Source organism: Melanerpes formicivorus, unplaced genomic scaffold (assembly GCF_026170545.1).
Source record: "Melanerpes formicivorus ecotype bairdi unplaced genomic scaffold, bMelFor1.0.p_v2 SCAF_46, whole genome shotgun sequence".
Lineage (NCBI taxonomy): Eukaryota > Metazoa > Chordata > Aves > Piciformes > Picidae > Melanerpes > Melanerpes formicivorus.
The window spans coordinates 3,815,252-3,835,079 of NW_027142398.1; the positions used below are offsets into that span (position 1 = coordinate 3,815,252).

Sequence of the window (19,828 nt, forward strand, 5' to 3'; positions counted from 1 at the left end):
TTTGGCTCTGGGTCTCCTTTCCCTTGGTATTTATTTCTCCCTTGTGTTGGTCTCTAATTTAAACCTTTAATCAAGGTCTACCTCCTGGAAAAGGTGAAGGTGTGCCCTGCTGCAGAGAGCCTGTGCAGATCCCAGTGGGAATGGTCACCCCCTCAGATGGAGACCAAGCAGGGCTCCTGCCCTCTGAGCAGAGGGTGACTGATCTGGGGCCCTTCTGAGCAGCTCCTGATGCTGGGGGTTATGCTGCAGGCAGTGGGAGATGAGGTGAGGAGGAGGAGGGTGCTCTGCCCCCTCCAGGGAGGGACAGCTGGGGATGGAGAAGCAAAGCAGCTCCTGCAGGGTGACCCTGGGGACAGGCAGACACAACCTCCAGCCCCTCAACAGGCAGAGAAGGGTGGGCAAGAGCCCACAGCACCCCTCCCCTCACCTCCATCCATCTCCTGGGGCTCAGGGGATGCTTGCCCAGCAGAAGCATGGCCGTGGGGCCCATGGGGGTGAAGCCACTCTGGGGGTGGCAGGAGGTGACCCCTTCAGGGCCGTGGTGGCTCTGGTGGTCAGAGCTGTGGTGGCTTTGCTCCCCATATCCAAGCAGCTACTCAGCCTTTACTAAAGGGAGTAAAACTGCTGAGCTCAGGAGGAGGTTTGGACCTGGAGAGGACTCCCTTTGGGCTCCAACACTCCCAGGAAGGTTGCCAAGAAAGGTTGCCATTTTTAATAGAGCTTTATCATTTGTGAGTCATTTTTACACCCAGTTAATACAAGGCTACAAGGAACTTACACCAAGCCAGCTGCCCACTGGGCCCCCTGCAGACATCTCCTTCCTCTTCTGGTTGCTTCAAGTAACCTGGTGGTAGGACTCTAAATGTTGCTAGAAGACTTTTATGGGGGGGGAGGAGGGCTGTGGGGCAAGGACAGACCTGGCTGGGTTGAGGCCAGCTCCTTCCCTCCCTGCTTGCACACACTGCAGAGCTCCAGGGTGAAGATATTTTCCCCTTTCCAGGTGGATGCTGAGAGGTTTGCTCAGTGAACTGCTGCTTAATGACAGGGGAGAGACTACAGCAGGGGAGATCTGGATGGGACAGCTGGAAGAAGCTCTTTGCTATGAGGGTGGTGGAGCACTGGGACAGGGAGGTGGTGGAGGCCTCATCCCTGGAGACATTCAAGGTCAGGCTTGATGGGGCTGTGAGCAGCCTGATCTGGTTGGAGATGTCCCTGCTCACTGCAGGGGCTTGGGCTGGGTGAGCTTTCAAGGTCCCTTCCCAACCTGATGCATTCAATGAGTCTATGAAGGCAGCCTCTGACGTGGGTGGCACACAGGCTGCCCTGCTCCCACCTCTGCCTGCCCAGCTGCCTCGGGCTTTGGGGGTGCTGTGTGGCAGCCAAGGGCCTTGTGGTCCCCATCAGTGGTGGGGGCACAAAGCAGAGAGGATCTGGTGTGCTGGGGGCGAGTGAAGGTGCCCAGCTCTGGTGGCAGAGGCACAGCAGAGGCTGTTGCTGCTTCCTCTCCTCACTTCCACCACTGCTTGGGCAAACTAAGCAAGCTCAGTGTTGGAAGGGCAGCTGGAGGCTTGGGAAGTGATTATCCCTGAAGGGGCTGGGAGATGCCCTCCATAAAGCAGCTCAGTGGAGGGTGGCAGCAGCAGAAACAGGCTTGTGGCATGAATGTGTTTGCTGTGATGGTCCCAGAGCTCCTGCTCTGGGGGGGTGGCATGGGTGGAGGACCTCAGCAGGTGGATTCCTGTGTGGTGGAGAGGGAACATCCCTGCACTGCCCTGGGGCCCCAGCAGCTCCCCCAGCTCTAGGGTGGGGCTCACCCCATTAACAGCAGCCCAGAGCTTGGCTCATGTGGTGCACAGAGCTCCTTTGCCCGTGACCCCTCCATGAGGAGGAACTCCTCTAATGTGAGGGTGATGGAGCCCTGGGACAGGCTGCCCAGAGAGATGGTGGAGTCTCCATCTCTGGAGACCTTCAAAACCTGCCTGGCCATGTTTCTGTGTGGCCTTCTTCAGGTGAGCCTGCCTTGGCAGGGGGCTTGGACTCCATGCTCTCCAGAGGTCCCTTCCAACCCCTCGCATTCTGTGTTTGCCTCCAGCTCTGTCCCATTTTCCTCTGTGTGACGCAGCAGGGGGTGCTGAGCAGGTGCTGAGCAGGCCCAGGCTCACCTCCCAAGCACAGGAGAGCTGTGCCATTAGCAGCTTGACAGAATGTGGCCGAGTCCACCTGAGCAATCCCTGTTAGTCGAAGCGTTCCGGTTAGCAACTCCTCTTCGCAGCCAGCCCCGCTTGGAAAGCTGACAGGGAGACTGCATTTAGTCCTACTGCCTTTGTTCTGCTGAACAAAACCATCCTCCTCAGAGTGGAACAGAAAAGGGAAAAGGATAAGGAATGGAAAGAAAAGAAAGGGGGAAAAGAAGAGAATCCATCCCAACGGCGGCGGAAGGGTCCGGAGCCATCCCGAGCCTCTCAGCGAAGGTACCTTTGGTTTCAAAAGTGCAGGAAGTGGGAGAGTACAACATGGCCTTGGCCACTAAGTATGGTCTGTTAGACATCTCTACCTTCTACAGTGATCCATGCTGGCTCTCCCCTGGGAGAGCCACCCAAGCATCCTACTCCTACTGGTCTGGGTGGGTCGGAAGAGACCGCGGCGGCGGTCGGGGCGCGGAAGCGGTGGGAGGAGGAGAGGAGGAGGAGGAGGTGGGGAGAGGGGGGAGGAATAACATCAGTTTGTTAAACTTCACGGGAAGTTCCAAGCTGTGTAAGGCATGTGAAGGAGCACTCCTAGCTGAGATGCTGTGTTCCAGCCTGGGAAGGGGGTGGGCTGAAGTCGCTGTGTCCTGATATGTGGAGGAGGAGAGCGCAGGGAGCCCCACGGCGCGGGAGGTCGCTGGCGGAAGGGTCTTGCTCAGGCTGGCTGATGGAGAAGGGCTGGAGGGGCAGTGGGAGATGTGTGTGTGTGGGGGGAAAGGCCACTGTCAGAAATGAGGAGGGGAGGTCAGTGGGGAATGCTGTCCAGCTGGCCCATCCCTGCTGCCTGGGGGAGGTGTGGACCTCGGGTCCTGTGCTCCCGCCGTGTGCCTTCCCCCTCAGCTCCTGAGGGATGTGTGCCCCTGAAGCACCCAGGCTGCTGCTGGGACCCTTCCACCCCACCCCAGTGGGTGCCTCTCATCCTCACCTGGTGGCTTTGATTTATTGATTAGGTTTTCCCCCCACCCAGGTCCCCCTCATCCTACATGACCACTGCTCCTGCTTCCACCCCCCCTCTGCTACATAAGATTCAGAGTTGCCTTTCTGAGAGAGCAGGCATGGGCTGGGGGCAGGTCCTCCCCAGCCTCTAACAAAGCCAAGACTGAGCCAAAAGGCTCTGCCTGCAGTTAGCCAGGCAAGCAGTGCTGCTCTCGTGGGCTTGGAGGGTGAGTGGCACCAGGCTGTGTCCTTCCTTAGACCCCACAAACTCTTCTGCAGCCTCTTGAGGATGCTCCAGAGGCCTCTCCGGGTGGTGTGGACTTTGACGTGGTACCAAGGGAGGTGGTGGGGACCTGCTCTTCCCTGCATAGGTGCTGCTTGGCTTGTGGGGGAAGGCTGTTGAGGTGCTGGCTGGCTTGGGAGAGGCTATGGGCAAGGTGCTGCCGTGAGGATGGACCTCCCAGTGCCGTGGTGTCGCTACCCAAAGATCCACCGCTCCCCTCCTTCCGAGCGCTCAGGCTGCTCTCCCCAGCCCTCTTCTCTTCCCCAAGCTCATTCTGTTCCTTCCTTCCTTCCTTCCCCTCCTCCCCCTCTCATCTGAAACCCTCCAGGAAAGATCAAAGAAGAATTTTTGTTTTAACTCCCTCCCAAAAGAACAAAGAAGATCCTGGGGGGGAGCCTGGGGGAGCCTGGATGGCCAAGCCCGAGGCGTGGCTTAGAGCCGGGCTGGGCGCCGGGGCCGGCCCAGAAGTTGGGGTGCAGCTGAAGCCCTCCCAAGCCTCCTGCCAAACCCTTTGGGGGCTCAGCCCAGATCTCAGCTCCAGCTCCAACCCCCCCGGGTGCTCAGCAAGTCCTCGCTGCCGGCTTGCTTGCTATGAGGACAGGACGACAGCAGCAGCCTCTTGCTCTGCCTCGGATTGGGTTCTAGTCAGTAACTTTTTGTTCTTTTTGCCCTTTCTGGGGTTTTTTTTTGCCTTTTTTTTGTTTGGTTTTTTGCCTTTTCTATTATTTCGTGTGTGTGTGTCTCGCTCGTTTCGGTTTTGTCGCTGTTTGTCACCGTCGGTTGCTCTCATCCAGACGCTCGGAGGTAGCGGCTGCAGCGGCGGCTGTGGAACCTCCTCCTCCTTCTGCTCCTCCTCCTCCTCCTCCCTCCCCCCAACCCCCGACCACTCCAAACACCTCAGGCTGGTGGTGGTTTCAGTGCATTTGAGCTATGCCAGCGAGTAGATAGCATTGACTGGGGAGGTGGCCTCTGAGCTCTCGTTGCCTTCTGTCTCCTCCTTGTCCTTCTTCACCGTGTACTGGCCAATGAAGGAGCCGTCCTCGTTGAACTGCCCTTCCCCTCCCTCTCCGTAGTCCACCAAGCTGTCGTCGCTCTCCTGCTGCTTTATTGTGCCGTCCAGGGAGGTCTGGCTGTTGGGCAGGGGTTTGTTGTCTTCATCACTGGGTAGCAGAAGGCAGACAGAGGCAGGGTAAGGGTTGAGAAAGGGGCTCACGACCTCCACCCAAGGTCTGGATATTCACAAGCAAATCCAGTGGGCAACCAGAGCTCTCCCCCTGCCCTGCCAGCCTGGGGATGCTCCTGGCTCAGGGGCAGCAAGTGCCTGACTGGTACCTGAAGGTGGGCAGGCAGCCCCCATGGAGGAGGCCCACAGCTGCCTGTGGTTTTGCTGCAAGCCCAACCTTCATCATGTTTCCATTATTTCATTTACCTTCTCTTTTTGGAACTCAATTTTGGGTTGGATTTGTTGGTTTTTTAACCAACATCAGCCAGGATGCTTCGATCAGCCCAGCTGGATCCACCTTGTAAATATCCTTCCCTTGGCATTGCTTAGAGCCTTTCATTCTCTTAGGCCCTTTGGCCAACCTTGGTGTGAGCTGGTTTAAGGTGAGGTTTGCTCCCCAGCTTTCCTTGCGGGCCCCCAGCTTGGCTGTTTAGGTAGCTGCATGCAGTGAGGAACACTTCCAAAGCACTCCAAGGGGAGTGGGAGGGGGTGGGGGTGGGGGGAAGAGGGCATGGAGAAGATGCCAAGTTCTGTGCAGCTCCCAAAACTCCTGGGGATCGTTTTCTTTACCTCTTCCAGGCTGATTTCTGACCACCTGAGCTTCTTGGCTCAGGTCTTTATCCCTTTCCCCATTATTTCTTTTGCACTGGAAAGATTGAGGCAGGTCACTTGAAAAATAAATAGGCTGACCCAAAGGGGGTAAAAAAAAACCCAAAACAACCAAAAGGAAACCAAAAACAGCCTTGGAAGGAAGCTTTTAGCAACACCAACCCAAAACTAAAAGCAGGGCAAAGCTGTTTGCTCTCTGGAGGGCAAGGGCTGCTATCTCCAGATAACATTGGTGTGGAGGATGAAAGTGGATTGTTCTGCAGGGGAAAAAAGCCCAACCCAATTAGTTTTCCTCTCAATTAATCCTTAATTCATGTTTGAGCTGAGGCCCAGCAAGCAAATTCTGTGCTGTTCCTAAAGGCATCAAGCCTGGACCTTAAATGTTTCTCCTCCCACCTCCATTGCTGTCATCATCTTGGCAGGGGGGGTTTAGCTTGGGACCTTCTCAGGCTCACTCCCCAGCAGGACACAACACTCTGCTCCCTCAGCTTTATTGAGAGCAGTAAAAACAATACTGAGCTTGGATCACAGCCCTCCAAAGTGGGTGTCCAGCAAGGTGTTTGCCTTTGGAGCAAAGAGCAAAACAGCTCTTGATGGTTGGTGTCCATCGGTGTGGATGAGCCAAGGTGTTTGCCCCCCGCCAAGAAATGACCTTTGCTTGGACCAGGGAGCAAACCAGCCCTTGCTGATTGGTGTCCACCAAGGTGTTTGCCTTTGGAGCAAAGAGCAAAACAGCTCTTGATGGTTGGTGTCCACCAAGGTGCTAGCCTTTGGAGCAAAGAGCAAAACAGCTCTTGATGGTTGGTGTCCATCAGTGTGGACAAGCCAAGGTGTTTGCCCCCCGCCAAGAAATGACCTCTGCTTGGACCAGGGAGCAAACCAAACCCTTAATGATTGGTGTCCAGCAAGGTGTTTGCCTTTGGAGCAAAGAGCAAAAGAGGTCTTGCTGGTTGGTGTCCATCAGTGTGGACAAGCCAAGGTGTTTGCCCCCCACCAAGAAATGACCTTTGCTTGGACCAAGGAGCAAACCAAGCCCTTGATGGTTGGTGTCCAGCAAAGTGTTTGTCTTTGAACCAAAGAGCAAAAGAGGTCTTGATGGTTGGTGTCCAGCAAAGTGTTTGTCTTTGGACCAAAGAGCAAAACAGCTCTTGCTGGTTGGTGTCCATCAGTGTGGACAAGCCAAGGTGTTTGCCCCCCACCAAGAAATGACCTCTGCTTGGACCAAGGAGCAAACCAAGCCCTTGCTGGTTGGTGTCCAGCAAGGTGTTTGCCTGCCACAAAGGCATGAGCTCTGTCTGGGCCAAGGAGCACAGTGCTCTCCAGCTGGGGAAGGCTTTGAATCCCCCTCAAGTCACTTCATGAACAGAGCAGCTCCACAGTGGGAGAGGAATTTGGAGTCCCCCAGCACAGCATGCAGCTTCCTGAGGGCTTTCCCTGTCTCAGGGTTTGGTGGTGGAAGTTAACTTGGCATCACACGACTTGTTAGCTTTGAAAGCAGCTTCTTTTGGGGGTGAGGGGGAAGAGAGTTCAGCCTGCAAGCAGGACTTGCTGGTTAGAACACCCAGTAAATGCCAAGGAGAGAGTGGCAAAACCCAGACCTCTGGATTTGTTTCCTTTCCCAAGGTTTGGGCTTTGGTTAAAGCTCAATCCAGAGCCAGATTTGTCCCTAACAGGGGAGGTTTTGCAGCACCAAACCCCCCAGCAGTGCCTTGTTTTTCCCTTCCCCCCCAAGCCTGCCCCTTGGTTTTACCTCTCTCCAGTACCCTTTATGCTGTTAGTGCATTAGGAGGGTGAAGCAGCTACTCATCAGCATCTTGATGCTCTCTAACCCTGTTAAGATGGATTTCTGGGGGCTTTGCTGATGTGTGCATTAGAGAACCACAGCACCCAGATGAAAATCACTTGGGAGGCATTGTCCTGAGTGGCATAAATCATTGAGAAGGAGGGGAGGAGGTTGGAGCCAGAGGGAGGTTTGCTTTTTGTCTTTTCAGGACTGAGACAAAGAGTGGGCAGAGGGTTCAGGATCTCTTGGGTTTTGCTCATGGCCTTCACCACCATCCCAAGAGTGTCCAGCAGCAGGGGGCTGAGCACATCTGGGGCATCCCAGAACTGTTGGGGTTGGAAGAGACCTTTGAGATCCCAGCTCCAACCTTGGGTTGGCCCCCACTGTATTGGGAGGGATCAGCTGCTTGAGCACAGGGCAGGGGGGAGCTTGGTCGATGTTCTAGGTGGGGGTGTGCCTCCAACCCCCAGAGCATTCCCAAGCAAGATACAGCTGGCTGGCTGTGGGGGAGCTGGGGGGAACCCCTGCTGCCAGCAGGAGTTAGAGAGGGATCTGCTTTAATGTGTTAGGTGGAGGCAGGTAGGTGGGAGCAGGGAGGGGAAGGAAGGTGGTGTAGTTTCAGCTCAAAAGAAATCAGTTCTCTAGGGGGAAGGGAAATAAATCAAAGAGACCCCAAAACAGAGAGCTAAACGTGCCGGACTTCTGGCAGCACAGGGTCCTACCTTTCAAGAGACCTTCATGGTCCATGTGGATAGACCAGGTGAAAAGGAGGAGAAGGAATGGGAATAAAAACAGAGAGAAGCAGGGGGGAAAAAAGAAAAGGGGGGGGAAAAAAAAGAGCCTGATCAGAGAGAGGTATGAGGAGGTCTGCATTTAACAGGGGCAGTGCTAGAAACCAAAAGGGAAGGTCTGCATTCCTCGTGGAGCTAATTGATTGCCTCGTTATACCAAATGGAGCCAGGCTAATGGTGCAGGGCTGGGGCAGCCTCCTCGGCTTCCCCCTCCCCAGAAGCTGGCAGAGGATGGGGCAGGTGGGCTGGGGGCTGGCAGCCCTCAGGCTGCTCCCCGAGAAGGGCTCCTGGTGGAAGCAGCTGCAGGGGGCTGGGCGCTGCCGTGCAGCAGGGCAAGGGCCCCGTGAGCAGGTCGCTGGCTTCCCCTCCAGCCTTCTGCTGGCTTTCCATGGCAGTCGTGCACCAGGACCTGTTGGCAAGCCTACAGCTCCCCAGGCTGCTTCCCCAGCCCTCTCCTCCCCTCGCTGGGCTCAGAGGATGGCTCTGTGTCCTCTGCTCTCCACTGTCTGCTGAGACAGACCCCTTGAGGCAAGCTGCCTGAGCCTGCAGTGTGCCTGCGGTGTGCGACCTGTGCCACAGGACACTACCTCCACCCTGAACCTGCCGCCCAGAAGCTAACCCCACTCAACTTCCCCTTCCCAGCGGGCCAGGGATTCCAGCAGGCTTCCCCCCACAAGGTGCAGCTTAAACATTTGGTATAATGAGGCACAGCCACTGGCACAGAACATGGTCCAAGGATAATGGTCTCCTGCTTTGCAAATAAGCTTCCCAGCTTAGCCTCTGCTCAGGCAAACCATTATTCTGTTAGTGGAACAGAGAGAGGTGACAGGAGCTCTTCATTAGAGGCTGGCAGAGATTGGAGAGTGGCATGCACAGGGCACTGAGGACGTGAGAGCTGATGGGAGCACATCAGACACGCGACGCGGAGGGGCGAGCGGTGGGGAACTCGCGTCAGCTCCCTGCCTGGCCTCGCTGGCAGCACTAATTGCTCTCCCCCTCCTTCAGCCCTAAACATCACAATCAGTCTGAATCTCAATCAGCCAGCAGCCTTTGGGGATCAATCCTTCAGCTTCACCTTCCTCTCTGCCTCCTGGAGGGAAGCCTCCTATTACTCCTCCCAGGGAACCTGTTGCTCCTGAGGGAGTTTGTAGGTTGTCAGGGGAATGGTTCTGTTGTTGAGGATTGGTTAGGGATATCTTTTTCCTCCCCCCTCCCTCCCATCTGGGGTCCATGGGTGAGTGACTGTAAATGGAGGAGCATCTTGGAGCTTGCTTGCTGCCCTCCTACTGAGCTCTGCTTTGTAGCTGCAGATGGGTGTTGGGAATGGGGGGGTGCCAATAAAAGGTTGAGCTTCAGCTAAGCAGAAGCTGCTGTGGGGTGGGGGTGAAGGATTTGCCCCACTCCTGCCCATTGCCTGGAGGGCAAAGCCCCTTGGATGGTGCCTGGGCAATAGGGGCAGCATTGCTGACTGGCACAATGCTGCCAAGCCATGCCAAGGGCTTGGTCTTCCTTCTGTGCAAGGCAAGGGGTCCCTGGCAATGTGATTGTCTTGGGAGAGATGGGGATCTTGAGGAGGTCTTGACTGCAACCACCTCAAGGGGCTCTTGAGAAGCAGCTCTTGGGAATCAGTGAGTACTGCCAGAAGCTTGGCTGTGGAGACCTTGGCTGAGGGCTTGGAGATGGAGCCAAGCCTGTGGGGCTGTGTGTGGGCAGCTCCTGGGGGATGAGAGACAAAGCTGGGAACTAGGAGGATTCCTGTCCTGACTCAGAGCATGCCAGGGACTTGGTCAAAGCAGGGACATGAGCTGTGCAGGCTGCAGCTCTGGCTCAGGTCTGTACAAGGAGCCCTGGCTGCGCTTGGGCAGAGATGTGCTTGATCCAAAGTCTGCAACAGGACCTTGCTGAGCTCCCTCCTTCTCTGCTGTTCTGTTCCCAGGCCAGGAGCCTGAAGGGAACATCCTCAGCCTGCAGTCTGTGTGTGGACTTCCTGTGATCGCCCTGATTTGGCTTCTCAGCCCCAGGGGTGAGAGCCAGCTCTTGCAGGGAGGTGAGGGAGGTGGTGTTGGAGGCAGTGGAGAAGGGTGACCTCCTCCCACAGCACTCTGCTTCTCCTGGCTCCTGCTGGGCTCTTTGTTTGTGTGTTGTGGCATGCCACCAGGAGGCTGAGGAGCTTTGGGCTAGCAACAAGCTTTTGGGGAGAGAGAGCTGCTCCTGAACTAGAGTTGCCACCCTGCTAACCACATCAAGGTGATGGTCTCCAGGCCTGGAGTTGTTCTGCTCCCATTTATCAGCTGTGTGCTGGCAGATTTACTCCTATTGCTCCCTCTGAAGTCCTTGGTGGCACTGTGTGTGTCTCTTGTCACATCCCTTACTGAATCAGAACTAAACTTCTCCTGATCTTTGTTACCTCCATTCCTGGGGCTGGCTGCAGTGGGAAGGAGCTGAGGTTTAATTAACCTCTGGTTCTGAAGCCAGGATCAAAAGTTCCTGCTCAGCTGGATCAGGCTTTGGCTCCAGCTCAGCTGGAAAGGTGGATTTGACTTCTTTGAAAGAGTGTTGGTGCTCAGAGGGTGAGCTTGGGCGTGCTGCAATTGCTCCTTGTCACCTGTCAAGTGTGGGCACGGCAATGGGAGCTGACACCGGCTCCTGCTCCTCGGGGGCAACCGCTGGCAGCTGCAGAGCTGTGGCTGCTGCATCGCACGTGAGCAGGCTGGGGACGCTGCCTGTCCCTTCCTGAAACAGCCTGGGACTCTTCCTGGAGTGAGAATGGGGGCTGCTGCTCTCCACCAGGAGGTGTGGAGGGAGCTGAGGGCAGGTGGGGGCTAACCCAAGGGCTTTTAAGCAGGACCTGACTCGGCTAGGCTCTGCTGCAGGCCTGGGAGGCTGTTTGGTAAGGTTTGCCTGGGGACCTCACAGAATCCCAGCATGGTGGAGCTAGGAAGGGAGCTCTGGAGATCATCCTGCCCAAGCAGGGCACCCACAGCAGCTTGCCCAGGAGCACAGTGGCTGGGGGGGGTTGGAAGCTCTGCAGAGAAGGAGACTCCACAACCTCTCCGGGCAGCCTGCCCCAGGGCTCTGATGCCTTCACAGGAAGGACTTTTTCCTTATGAAAAGCCTTTTCCTAACAGAAAAGCTTGGCTGGAATGCAGGCAGATCCCCACAGCAGCAGCTCTGCATGCTCTTGGGGCTGATCCAGACATAGCTTTGGGCACTTCTCCCCTGGATCTCCCTCCCAGCTAGGAGAGAAGCTGAGCTCCGGGGGGATACCCCTGGAAGAGGCTGCTTCAAGGAGTCTAAGGTTGATCTGCGCCTGGTGAGAGCTGAGGCCAGTCCCTAGCCCTGGGCTGATCCTCCAGAGAAAGGAGGAGAGCTCAGCAGCATCCTCCCAGGCTCTCAGGCAGGAAAGGTTTCCTTTGGTGAGGGAACTTGCAGAGGGCAGGGGGGAGAAACCGTTCGGGAGGCTGTGCCGTGCCTCGGATGCACGGAGGGGGGTAGCAGGGAGGGGGCTGTGATGGGGGGGGAGGGGGAGGCTGATGGGGAGCCCTGGAGGCTTGGGTGGGCAGACATGCCGATGGAAGCTACCTGTAGTCGAAGGAGCCATCTTCCACGTTCTTGTCCTCGGGGTTTAGATGCTCATCCTTGTTGTCTCGTACTGCAAACAAGCACAGCCCCAAGGCTCCGCCTTACAAAGCCGCACTGAAGACAAAAGCTTTGCAAGGCAGCAAGGGCAGCTGGTGTGGAGGCTTTGTGACACCCCCTGCAGGGTGAAGTGGAGCTTCCCTTTGGCTTGGGAGGACACATGCACCCGGGAGGCCTCACAGAAGGCTCCCAAAGGTGGTAGGAAAGGCTCCCAAAGGTGGCAGTCCAGCTAGTGAGAGAGGAGGCATCGAGGGAGGAACCTTCATAGGTTCATAGAACAGTTTGGGTTGGAAGGAACCTCAAAGCTCATCCAGTTCCAACCTCCCTGCCATGGGCAGGGACACCTCCCACCAGCCCTGATCAATCAAGGCCTCATCCAGCCTGGCTTTGGGGAGGAGGCATCCCTGACCTCCCTGGGCAACCTGTTGCAGTGCCTCAGTGCCCTCCCTGGAAAGAATTCTCCTTTCAGCCTTCTCTTTGCTTTGCACAAGGAAATTAATGAGATTTCTTGGTTGGGTTTTTTTTTGGCCTGGAAAGAGCCTTTTCCAGACGAGGAGAAGCAAATTTGGACGGTAGAAGTTGGGAGTGTCCAGCTCCACAGCCTGCAGGGCACAGAGCCCTCCTCACCCGACCCTTGAATTAAAGTGAAAAGCCTCCCGCTGAGAAATGTGGTCCCAAAACGGAGGGAGAAAGAAAGGCAAAGCCCTTGGGAAGCTCAAGCACCTCCCTGAGGACAACCGAATGTGATTAGCCCCCACCCCCTCCCCGGAAGCTTGGGGCTCCTCTGAAGCACCGGCACCGACGATTGCTCTCACCTGGGTACTTCCCACCTCGGCTCCTCTTAATGAAGCAAACGATCAGCAGGATGAGGACCAGGAGAGCGATGGCACACATCAGCCCGATGAACCAGCCCTGAGTGGCGATGTCCACCTGGTTCTTGGTGTAAGCTGGGAGGAAAATTGGGGAGGGGGAAACACACACAAAAAAGAAATCATCCTGTAAGGGACAGACCACAGGCAAAGAGGGAAAGAGAGGAATTCAGGCACAGTCCTCCGGCTTAGAGAGTGTTCTTTAGTGCTGTGTTGGTGTGGGGGGGGTTGACCAAGTTCTCCCAGAGCCTAGCACAGGGATCTGTGGCTTTTCTCTCTTTCCTCTTGTGGCTGGGAGGTCAACTCCGCGGTTTAAGCAGGAGCTGCAAACAGCAAAGGGCCACAAGGTAAAGGAAAACCTCCCAGGGAGAAGGGAGAGCTGCAAATAAGGGCAAAAGCAGCTGGGGGACAGATTTACCTTTCACTGACTGCCCTGCAAGGGACAAGGTCCCAAAGAACTCTGCCCAGGTGGCTCCAGCCCCTGCTGTCCTGTGTCCCAGGGAGACTGGGGAGCTCCTCAGGGGCTCATTGAGCTGGGGGAAACCTGACTCCTGGGGGATAACCTTGCCCAAGCTGCAGAGAGGATGGGCAGCAGCTCTGCTGCCACCCTCCCAGGGGCTTCTGCTGCCTTTGGGTGGCCACAGCAGCCTCCAGGGTTGAGAGAAGGGACTTGGGGAAGCCCACCAAGGCTTAGCCAACGCACAAGCGGGGACAGAGGGTTGGGAAGAGCTCTTTGAGGAATGCCAGCTGGGTCCTAGATAGCTGAGATGGCACTGGAAAGGCTTTTCTCCTAGGGCAAGCTGTTCATTCCAGCACCCACACAAGGCTGTGATCAACACTGAGCAAGGAATTGTCCTGGTCCCCAGCCAGCTCCCGCTGCCTGTGTCCTCCCTCACGTCCTCTAACTCCTTGTTTGCTGCTCCCATCCAGGGTCAGACCAAGACAAATCCACATCCTATAAATAGCATCTAGCTGCCATTTTCTGGCTCTCATTGACAGGCTCTTGGTACTCAGCAAGGCAGAGCCAGAGGAGAAAATAACCTTCAGCAAGGCAGGGAAGGGGGGTGGGGGGCTAAATTTAACCAGCCTGCAGTGCAAACACAGAGGTGGCTCCTGGCAGGAGCCTGGCAGATGTGAGCTGACTGGGATTGCACTGGGGTTTAGCAGGGATTTGCCTGGCAGGGGCAGGGCAGCACCAGGAACATCTCTCTTTGGTTTGGTGGTGCCCAGGGGACCAACCCCAAGTTGGTTCTTCCAAAGGAAGCCCTGGAAGCTGCCCCTCTCTACCTGCCTCAGAATGAGAGGCTCTTGGACAAAAAGGGTGGAAAGAGGTTGAATTGGTAAATGTGGTAGTCTCAGGCTGTGCCTTTTCCTGACCCACAGCACTCTGGGGCTCTGAGAATCTACTGTGTCCATCAGCATGGAAGAGAAGAGATGCTGAGGGGCCTGGAATGTCTCTGTGATGAGGAAAGGCTGAAGGGCTTGGGGTTTCTTGGCCTGGAGAAGGCTGAGGGAGGATCTGATCAATGCTGATCAATACTTCAAAAGGTAGGTGGCAGGAGGATGGGGCCAGGCTGTGTTCAGTGGTGCCCAGGGAGAGGACAAGGGGCAATGGGCACAAGCTTGAAGACAGAAAGTTCCATCTGAACACGAGGAGGAACTTCTTTAAGGGTGGTAGAGCCCTGGAGCAGGCTGCCCAGAGAGGCTGTGGAGTCTCTGCAGAGCTTCCAACCCCCCCTGGCCACTGTGCTGCTGGGCAAGCTGCTGTGGGAGCCCTGCTGGAGCAGGGGGCTTGGCCTGGATGATCTCCAGAGGTCCCTCCCAACCCTTATCACTCTGTGAGGTGCTTGCTTTAGGATGAAGCCTAAGCCATGCTGTCAGTAGGTAATTGCAACCAAACCACGAGAAGGAAGCTCAGATGAAAGAGGAGGACAAGAAAAAAGCAGCAGCTGCTGAACAGCTCCTGGGGGACCCTGAATGCTCTGAGTCTGAGCAGCACTGAGGAAACTGCAAGCAGCTTCCTGGTGGTGCCTTGGGTCCCTTTGGATGCTTTTCCCTCTAATGCTGCCACATTTAGTATTTACCTTCAGTACAACCTCAGCTCTGGGGTCCTGCAAGATGCACTTCTTATAATGGGGAGGCTGAGATTAAACCTGAGAGGAGCTGAGAATTCAATTAGCTGAGTGCTGGGGGAGGAAAGGGGGAGAAAGCTTTCCTGGAAGGCTCTGAAACGGGAAAAGGTTGTGTGAGCTGCAGAAATCAGTGCTGAGGGAGGGGGGGAAAGGGGCTCTTCAGAGTGTAAAATGCCAGAGCAGCCTGAAAGCAGTGCTAAGGGGGTCTTGAAAGTATAAAATGCCAGAGCAGCCTCAGAGGTGGGTTGGTGCCCACCACACTGGCAGTGGTGAGTCCAGAAATTAATCCTAAGGGGGTCTCCAAAGTACCAAATGCCAGAGCAGCCTGAAGGGTGGGTTGGTGCCCACCATAGTGACAGTGGTGATGGGGTGGAGGTCCTCCATCAATGAGTGCTAAGGGGGTCTTGAAAGTATAAGGTGCCAGAGCAGCCTGAAACCAGTTCTAAGTCTTCAATGTCCCAAATGCCAGAGCAGCCTCAGAGGTAGGTTGGTGCCCACCACACAGGCAGTGGTGAGTCCAGAAATAAGTCCTAGGGGGGTCTCCAAAGTACCAAATGCCAGAGCAGCCTGAAATCAGTGCTAAGGGATGCACAGGAGGTCTTGAAAGCAGAAAGCACCAGAGCAGCCTGAAGGGTGGGTTGGTGCCCACCATAGTGACAGTGGTGATGGGGTGGAGGTCCTCCAGCAATGAGTGCTAAGGGGGTCTTGAAAGTATAAGGTGCCAGAGCAGCCTGAAACCAGTTCTAAGGTCTTCAATGTCCCAAATGCCAGAGCAGCCTCAGAGGTGGGTTGGTGCCCACCACATTGGCAGTGGTGAGTCCAGAAATGAGCCCTAAGGGGGTCTTGAAAGTACCAAATGCCAGAGTAGTCTGAAATCAGTGTTAAGGGATGTACAGGGGGTCTTGAAAGCAGAAAGCACCAGAGCAGCCTGAAATCAGTGCTAAGGGGGTCTTCAATGTCCCAAATGCCAGAGCAGCCTCAGAGGTGGTTTGGTGCCCACCACATTGGCAGTGGTGAGTCCAGGAATGAGCCCTAGGGGGTCTTCAATGTCCCAAATGCCAGAGCAGCCTCAGAGGTAGGTTGGTGGCCACCATATTGGCAGTGGTGATGGGGTGGAGACCCTTCAGCAATGAGTCCTAAGGGGGTCTTGAAAGTATAAAGCACCAGAGCAGCCTGAAAGCAGTGCTAAGGGGGTCTTGAAAGTGTAAAATGCCAGAGCAGCCTCAGAGGTGGGTTGGGGCCCACCACATTGGCAGTGGTGAGTCCAGGAATGAGCCCTAAGGAGGTCTCCAAAGTACCAAATGCCAGAGCAGCCTGAAATCAGTGTTAAGGGATGTACAGGGGGTCTTGAAAGCAGCAAGCACCAGAGCAGCCTGAAGGGTGGGTTGGTGCCCACCATAGTGACAGTGGTGATGGAGTGGAGGTCCTCCTCCTTAGCATCAATGAGTGCTAAGGGGGTCTTGAAAGTATAAGGTGCCAGAGCAGCCTGAAACCAGTTCTAAGGTCTTCAGTGACCCAAATGCCAGAGCAGCCTCAGAGGTGGGTTGGTGCCTACCACATTGGCAGTGGTGAGTCCAGGAATGAGCCCTAGGGGGGTCTCAAAAGTATAAAATGCCAGAGCAGCCTGAGGGGTGGCTTCGTGCTCACCACTACTAGTGGTGATAGGGTGGAGATCCTGCAGGAATCAGTCCTGAAGGGGAAACCTTCAAAGTACTAAGCCACCAGAGCAGCCTGAAAGGGGAGGTGGATGCCCACCTCAGGCTTGAGCTGAGTCAGGGAGGGAGGGAGGGAGGAATTTGAGCACCAAGGGACCAGGAGATCTTGCAGCAGGAGGGTGGCACTGCCAAGGCAGAGGGGTAACCCTTTCCCCCTATCCCCCCAAGGGATAAAAGGCAACTCCCTGATGACAAAATCAGAGTGGCAGCAATCTGGTGGCTGGAGTAAAGGAGTGAGTGTCAGTGCAGCATGGAGGAGGAGATTGGAGGCGGTGGCTGTCAGGGAGGATGCTTTGATTCCCTTTAGTGCAAGGCAAGGGGAGATGGTGGCAGGCAGCTGGGTCACTGAGCAGCTGCTGAGCTGAAATGCAGCTGCAAGAGGCTGCTTAAAACTAATTACAGCCTTGTGGCAGGGGGGGAAAGAAAGAATAAGGTTCCCTGTGGTCAGAGATGGTCTGGCAGGAGCAGAGCTGACCCTGTGCCACCCACAGGGCTGCTTCAAGCAGACTGTTGGGTCTGCAGAGGCTCCCTGGCTCCAGCCCTGCCTGCTCCTCCTCCTCCCTCTGGCTCCTAAAGGTTGGGAAGTTTGTTGTTGTGTTGAAATTCAGGAGCCCTCTCTTTCTGTGGAGCTGCTGGTTGGAGTTTCCAGGTGTCAGTGCTGGGAGGAGCTCTGTTGGGTGGTGGAGCTGCCAGTTAAGGGGAGGCAGAGGAGGAGGGCAGTGCCCTGCAGGGATTTGTGCAGCCTCCAACTGAAGAAACCTTCCCAAACAGCAACCCCCCCCCCCCCCAAAACAACCCAACCCCTAACCAACCACCCTGGGCTGGGATTTCTTTTGTCCAAAGCATTTCTGGTGGCAGATGATTGTCAGCAGGGGCCAGAGGCTTGTGTCAGCAGGATCCAGCCAGGGATGCTGATAGCTCTCTGCATCCCACAGCGCCAGGGCTCAGGTCCCCAGCTGGCCTCTGCCACAGGGCCAGCAGAAGTGGTCCCATCCTTTAGTCTCAATCAGGAGGAATCCCTCAGCTGCAGCAAATAGATCTGCCCAGGCTGCCAGCATCCAGCTGGCAAGGATTTTGTGCTTTCCCCACCCCCCTCTCCTCTTTCTAATGACTCCCTGCCCCCCCTCTCCCTCCAGATCCCAAAGTGATTGAAAAGCAGGCAAGAAGAGACGGGTCCAGGTGGGGAAACAGTTAACCAGAGAGCCGAGCTGCGTGGTGTGGGGGAGCTGTGGGGATTGCTGAGCCAGGGGAGAGCCCAGGCAGTGAACTGGGGCTGCACCACTGCAGCTGGAGCTCTTCCAGAGGGAGCCTGGGCTGCAAAATCAGCTCAGGCCCTCCTCTGATTCTATGCCACACCTGACTCTGGCCAAGGTCTTCTCCAAGCCCCACATTCCCCATCGCATTCCTGCCCCTCACCAGCAGGAGCATCTCCCCCTCTTGCCCCACTGGCATAACCAGGGGCTGAAGCAACCACCCTGCCCTCCAGCAGCACCACAGCAAACACACCGGGGCAGGGCTTCAGGCAGAGCCACGGGACACCACCAGCAGGTTCTCCACCTTCCCTTCAAAGGCATCTTCCATCCCCTCCTACAACGTGGAGGTGAGGCAGGGGGGGGATGGCAGAAGGGAGCTGCCAGGAGGCGCCGGGGGTAGGATGAGGACGGTTCCATGCAGCCGTGGCCGAAGCCACCTCCCCTCCACCACCCGGATGGCATCGGTGGGGATGGATGTGACATGCTGGGGAAGGGCAGCCCCTGGTGGGGCTGGAGCTGTCTCACCTGAGCTGGTGGTAAAGGTGATGTACGAGTGCTCGCTGGGGCTAGACCATATGGGGAACACCCACAGCTTGTACATCATCCCCGGCGTCAGATCCGCCAGCTGCACAGAGGAAGGGGTCTGGGCTTTGACAGGGATTGATCTCTCTGTCTTGTTACCTGAGAAACAGAAACCGCACATCAAACCCAGCCCAGGGCTCGGGGGGTGGCTCCCACAGCTTTCCCTGCTGCCACCCTGCCTGCTGCTGGCCCTAGGCACCGAGCAGAGAGACCACAGCCTGGCGGCCCAGGAGCGGCTTGGTGGGCAGGGGAAGAGAGGTCAGGCACTGGAAGAGGCTACCCAGGGAGGTGGTGGAGCCACCACCCCTGGAGGTGCCCAAGAAGTGCGCTTGGGGATGTGGTTTAGTGGCCATGGTGGGCTGGTGGTTGGAGTTGGTGGTCTCAGAGAGCTTTGCCAGCCAGAACAGCTCTGTGTGGTTATTGCTTGCTGAGGACAGGAGGAGATGGTTGGAGCTGATGGCCTGAGAGGCCTTTTCCAACCAAAAGGATTCTGCAGCTCTATGAAAAGCAGAGATGCAGGAACACAGGGAGGGCTTTGGCTGCATCCCTGCTTGCCATGCCAGGAGAAGTGCTCACAGCTCTCCAGATCTCTGCCTGCTCTTAAGACCTGCTAGAAAGGTTCTTTATCTGCCCAGCCTCGGGTCTGAGCAGTTGGGTGTTGGCCACAAGAGGTCTGAGCTTTGCCTGGTGCTGCTCAGCCGGATGAAGGTGCTTCAGGAGCCAGCTCTCGTGCTTGTGGTGCTATGGGACTCGGTGGAGGAGCCAATTCTTGTGCTGGGGAGCACCAGTTTTGCTGGTGGGCTAAAGAGGCTCTGAAGGAGCTGGGTGTTGCATGAAGAGTGCTGTGAGGCTGCTTGCCCCAGCCAGCAGCTGGGTTCTGTTGGGGTGAGAGGGGTTCAGCCCTTAAATCAAGGAGGGAAGCTCCTGGGCTGCTCTATCCAAGGCTGCCCTGGTCTCTGCACTGTGCTGGGAAGCATTTGCTGATGAGCTTAATGCTGAGCATTAAATCATTGAGTTGTAAGGAAGGCTCCAGTGGGGGCTTTGATTTGTGGCTCTGGGGGTGCTCAGCTCCCAGCTCAGCAGTGCTGTGGGGAAGGAGAAAAGTCATTTGGAGGCCAAAATTGTGCTGCTTGCTTCAATCACCTCCAGGAAGGGAGGAGGGCCATGGACTGAGGGGGAAGGGTTGAAAGCTGGAGATTTCCTCCCTCTCAGCTGGATCCTGATAATGGGGATCCTGAGGTGCTGCTGATAAGGGGATCCCGAGGTGCTGCTGATCAGGGGATCCCGAGGTGCTGCTGATAAGGGGATCCCGAGGTGTTGGTGATCAGGGGATCCCAAGGTGCTGCCGATGCAGCAAGCACAGCACTTGGGCTTTGTGCTTCCCATTGATGGGGGCAGGGGGGGAAACCCCCCCCCCCAGGGCTGGCAGTGGGTGTTCTGGGAGCTGGGATGCTTGGAAAGCTGCTGCATTACCCTGAGTTGTGGGAAGCAGTTGACAAGGGGAAGGCTGAGCAGAGCCCAGCCCTGCAGGCTGCGGAGCGAGCCCAGGCAGCAGCTCCGCGCTGGAGATTGCGTCGAGGAGAGAGCAAGGTCATCGCTTCAGTGATGTCCTAAACCACCAGGAGGGGCTTGCTGGCAGAGACTGTGCCTAGCTGGTCTGCTTGAAATGCCAGCTGGAGACTTTGCTGGCAGGGATTGGACCTAGCTGGTTTGTTGCTCAAGGCCAGCTGAAGATTAGCAGCCCAGAAGGCTGGGAAATAGTCAGAGG

The 19,828-nt window shown here is 56.3% G+C and overlaps 1 protein-coding gene across 27 annotated transcripts in view; it reads right to left on the reverse strand.

The window, feature by feature from the left end:
- Positions 1-697: 697 nt before the first annotated feature.
- NFASC (neurofascin) overlaps positions 698-19,828 on the reverse strand; it is a 118,805-nt gene continuing 99,674 nt past the window's right edge. For 13 of the 27 annotated variants that reach the window (XM_068159679.1, XM_068159678.1, XM_068159691.1 and 10 more), the window contains 3 exons: positions 12,325-12,456; positions 11,453-11,522; positions 698-4,625 (listed from right to left, as the gene is read on the reverse strand). In XM_068159679.1, coding sequence (XP_068015780.1) covers positions 4,394-4,625; positions 11,453-11,522; positions 12,325-12,456 — 434 coding nt within the window. In that variant the 3' untranslated portion in view covers positions 698-4,393. The other 14 variants (XM_068159670.1, XM_068159677.1, XM_068159671.1 and 11 more) reach the window with 3 other exon arrangements.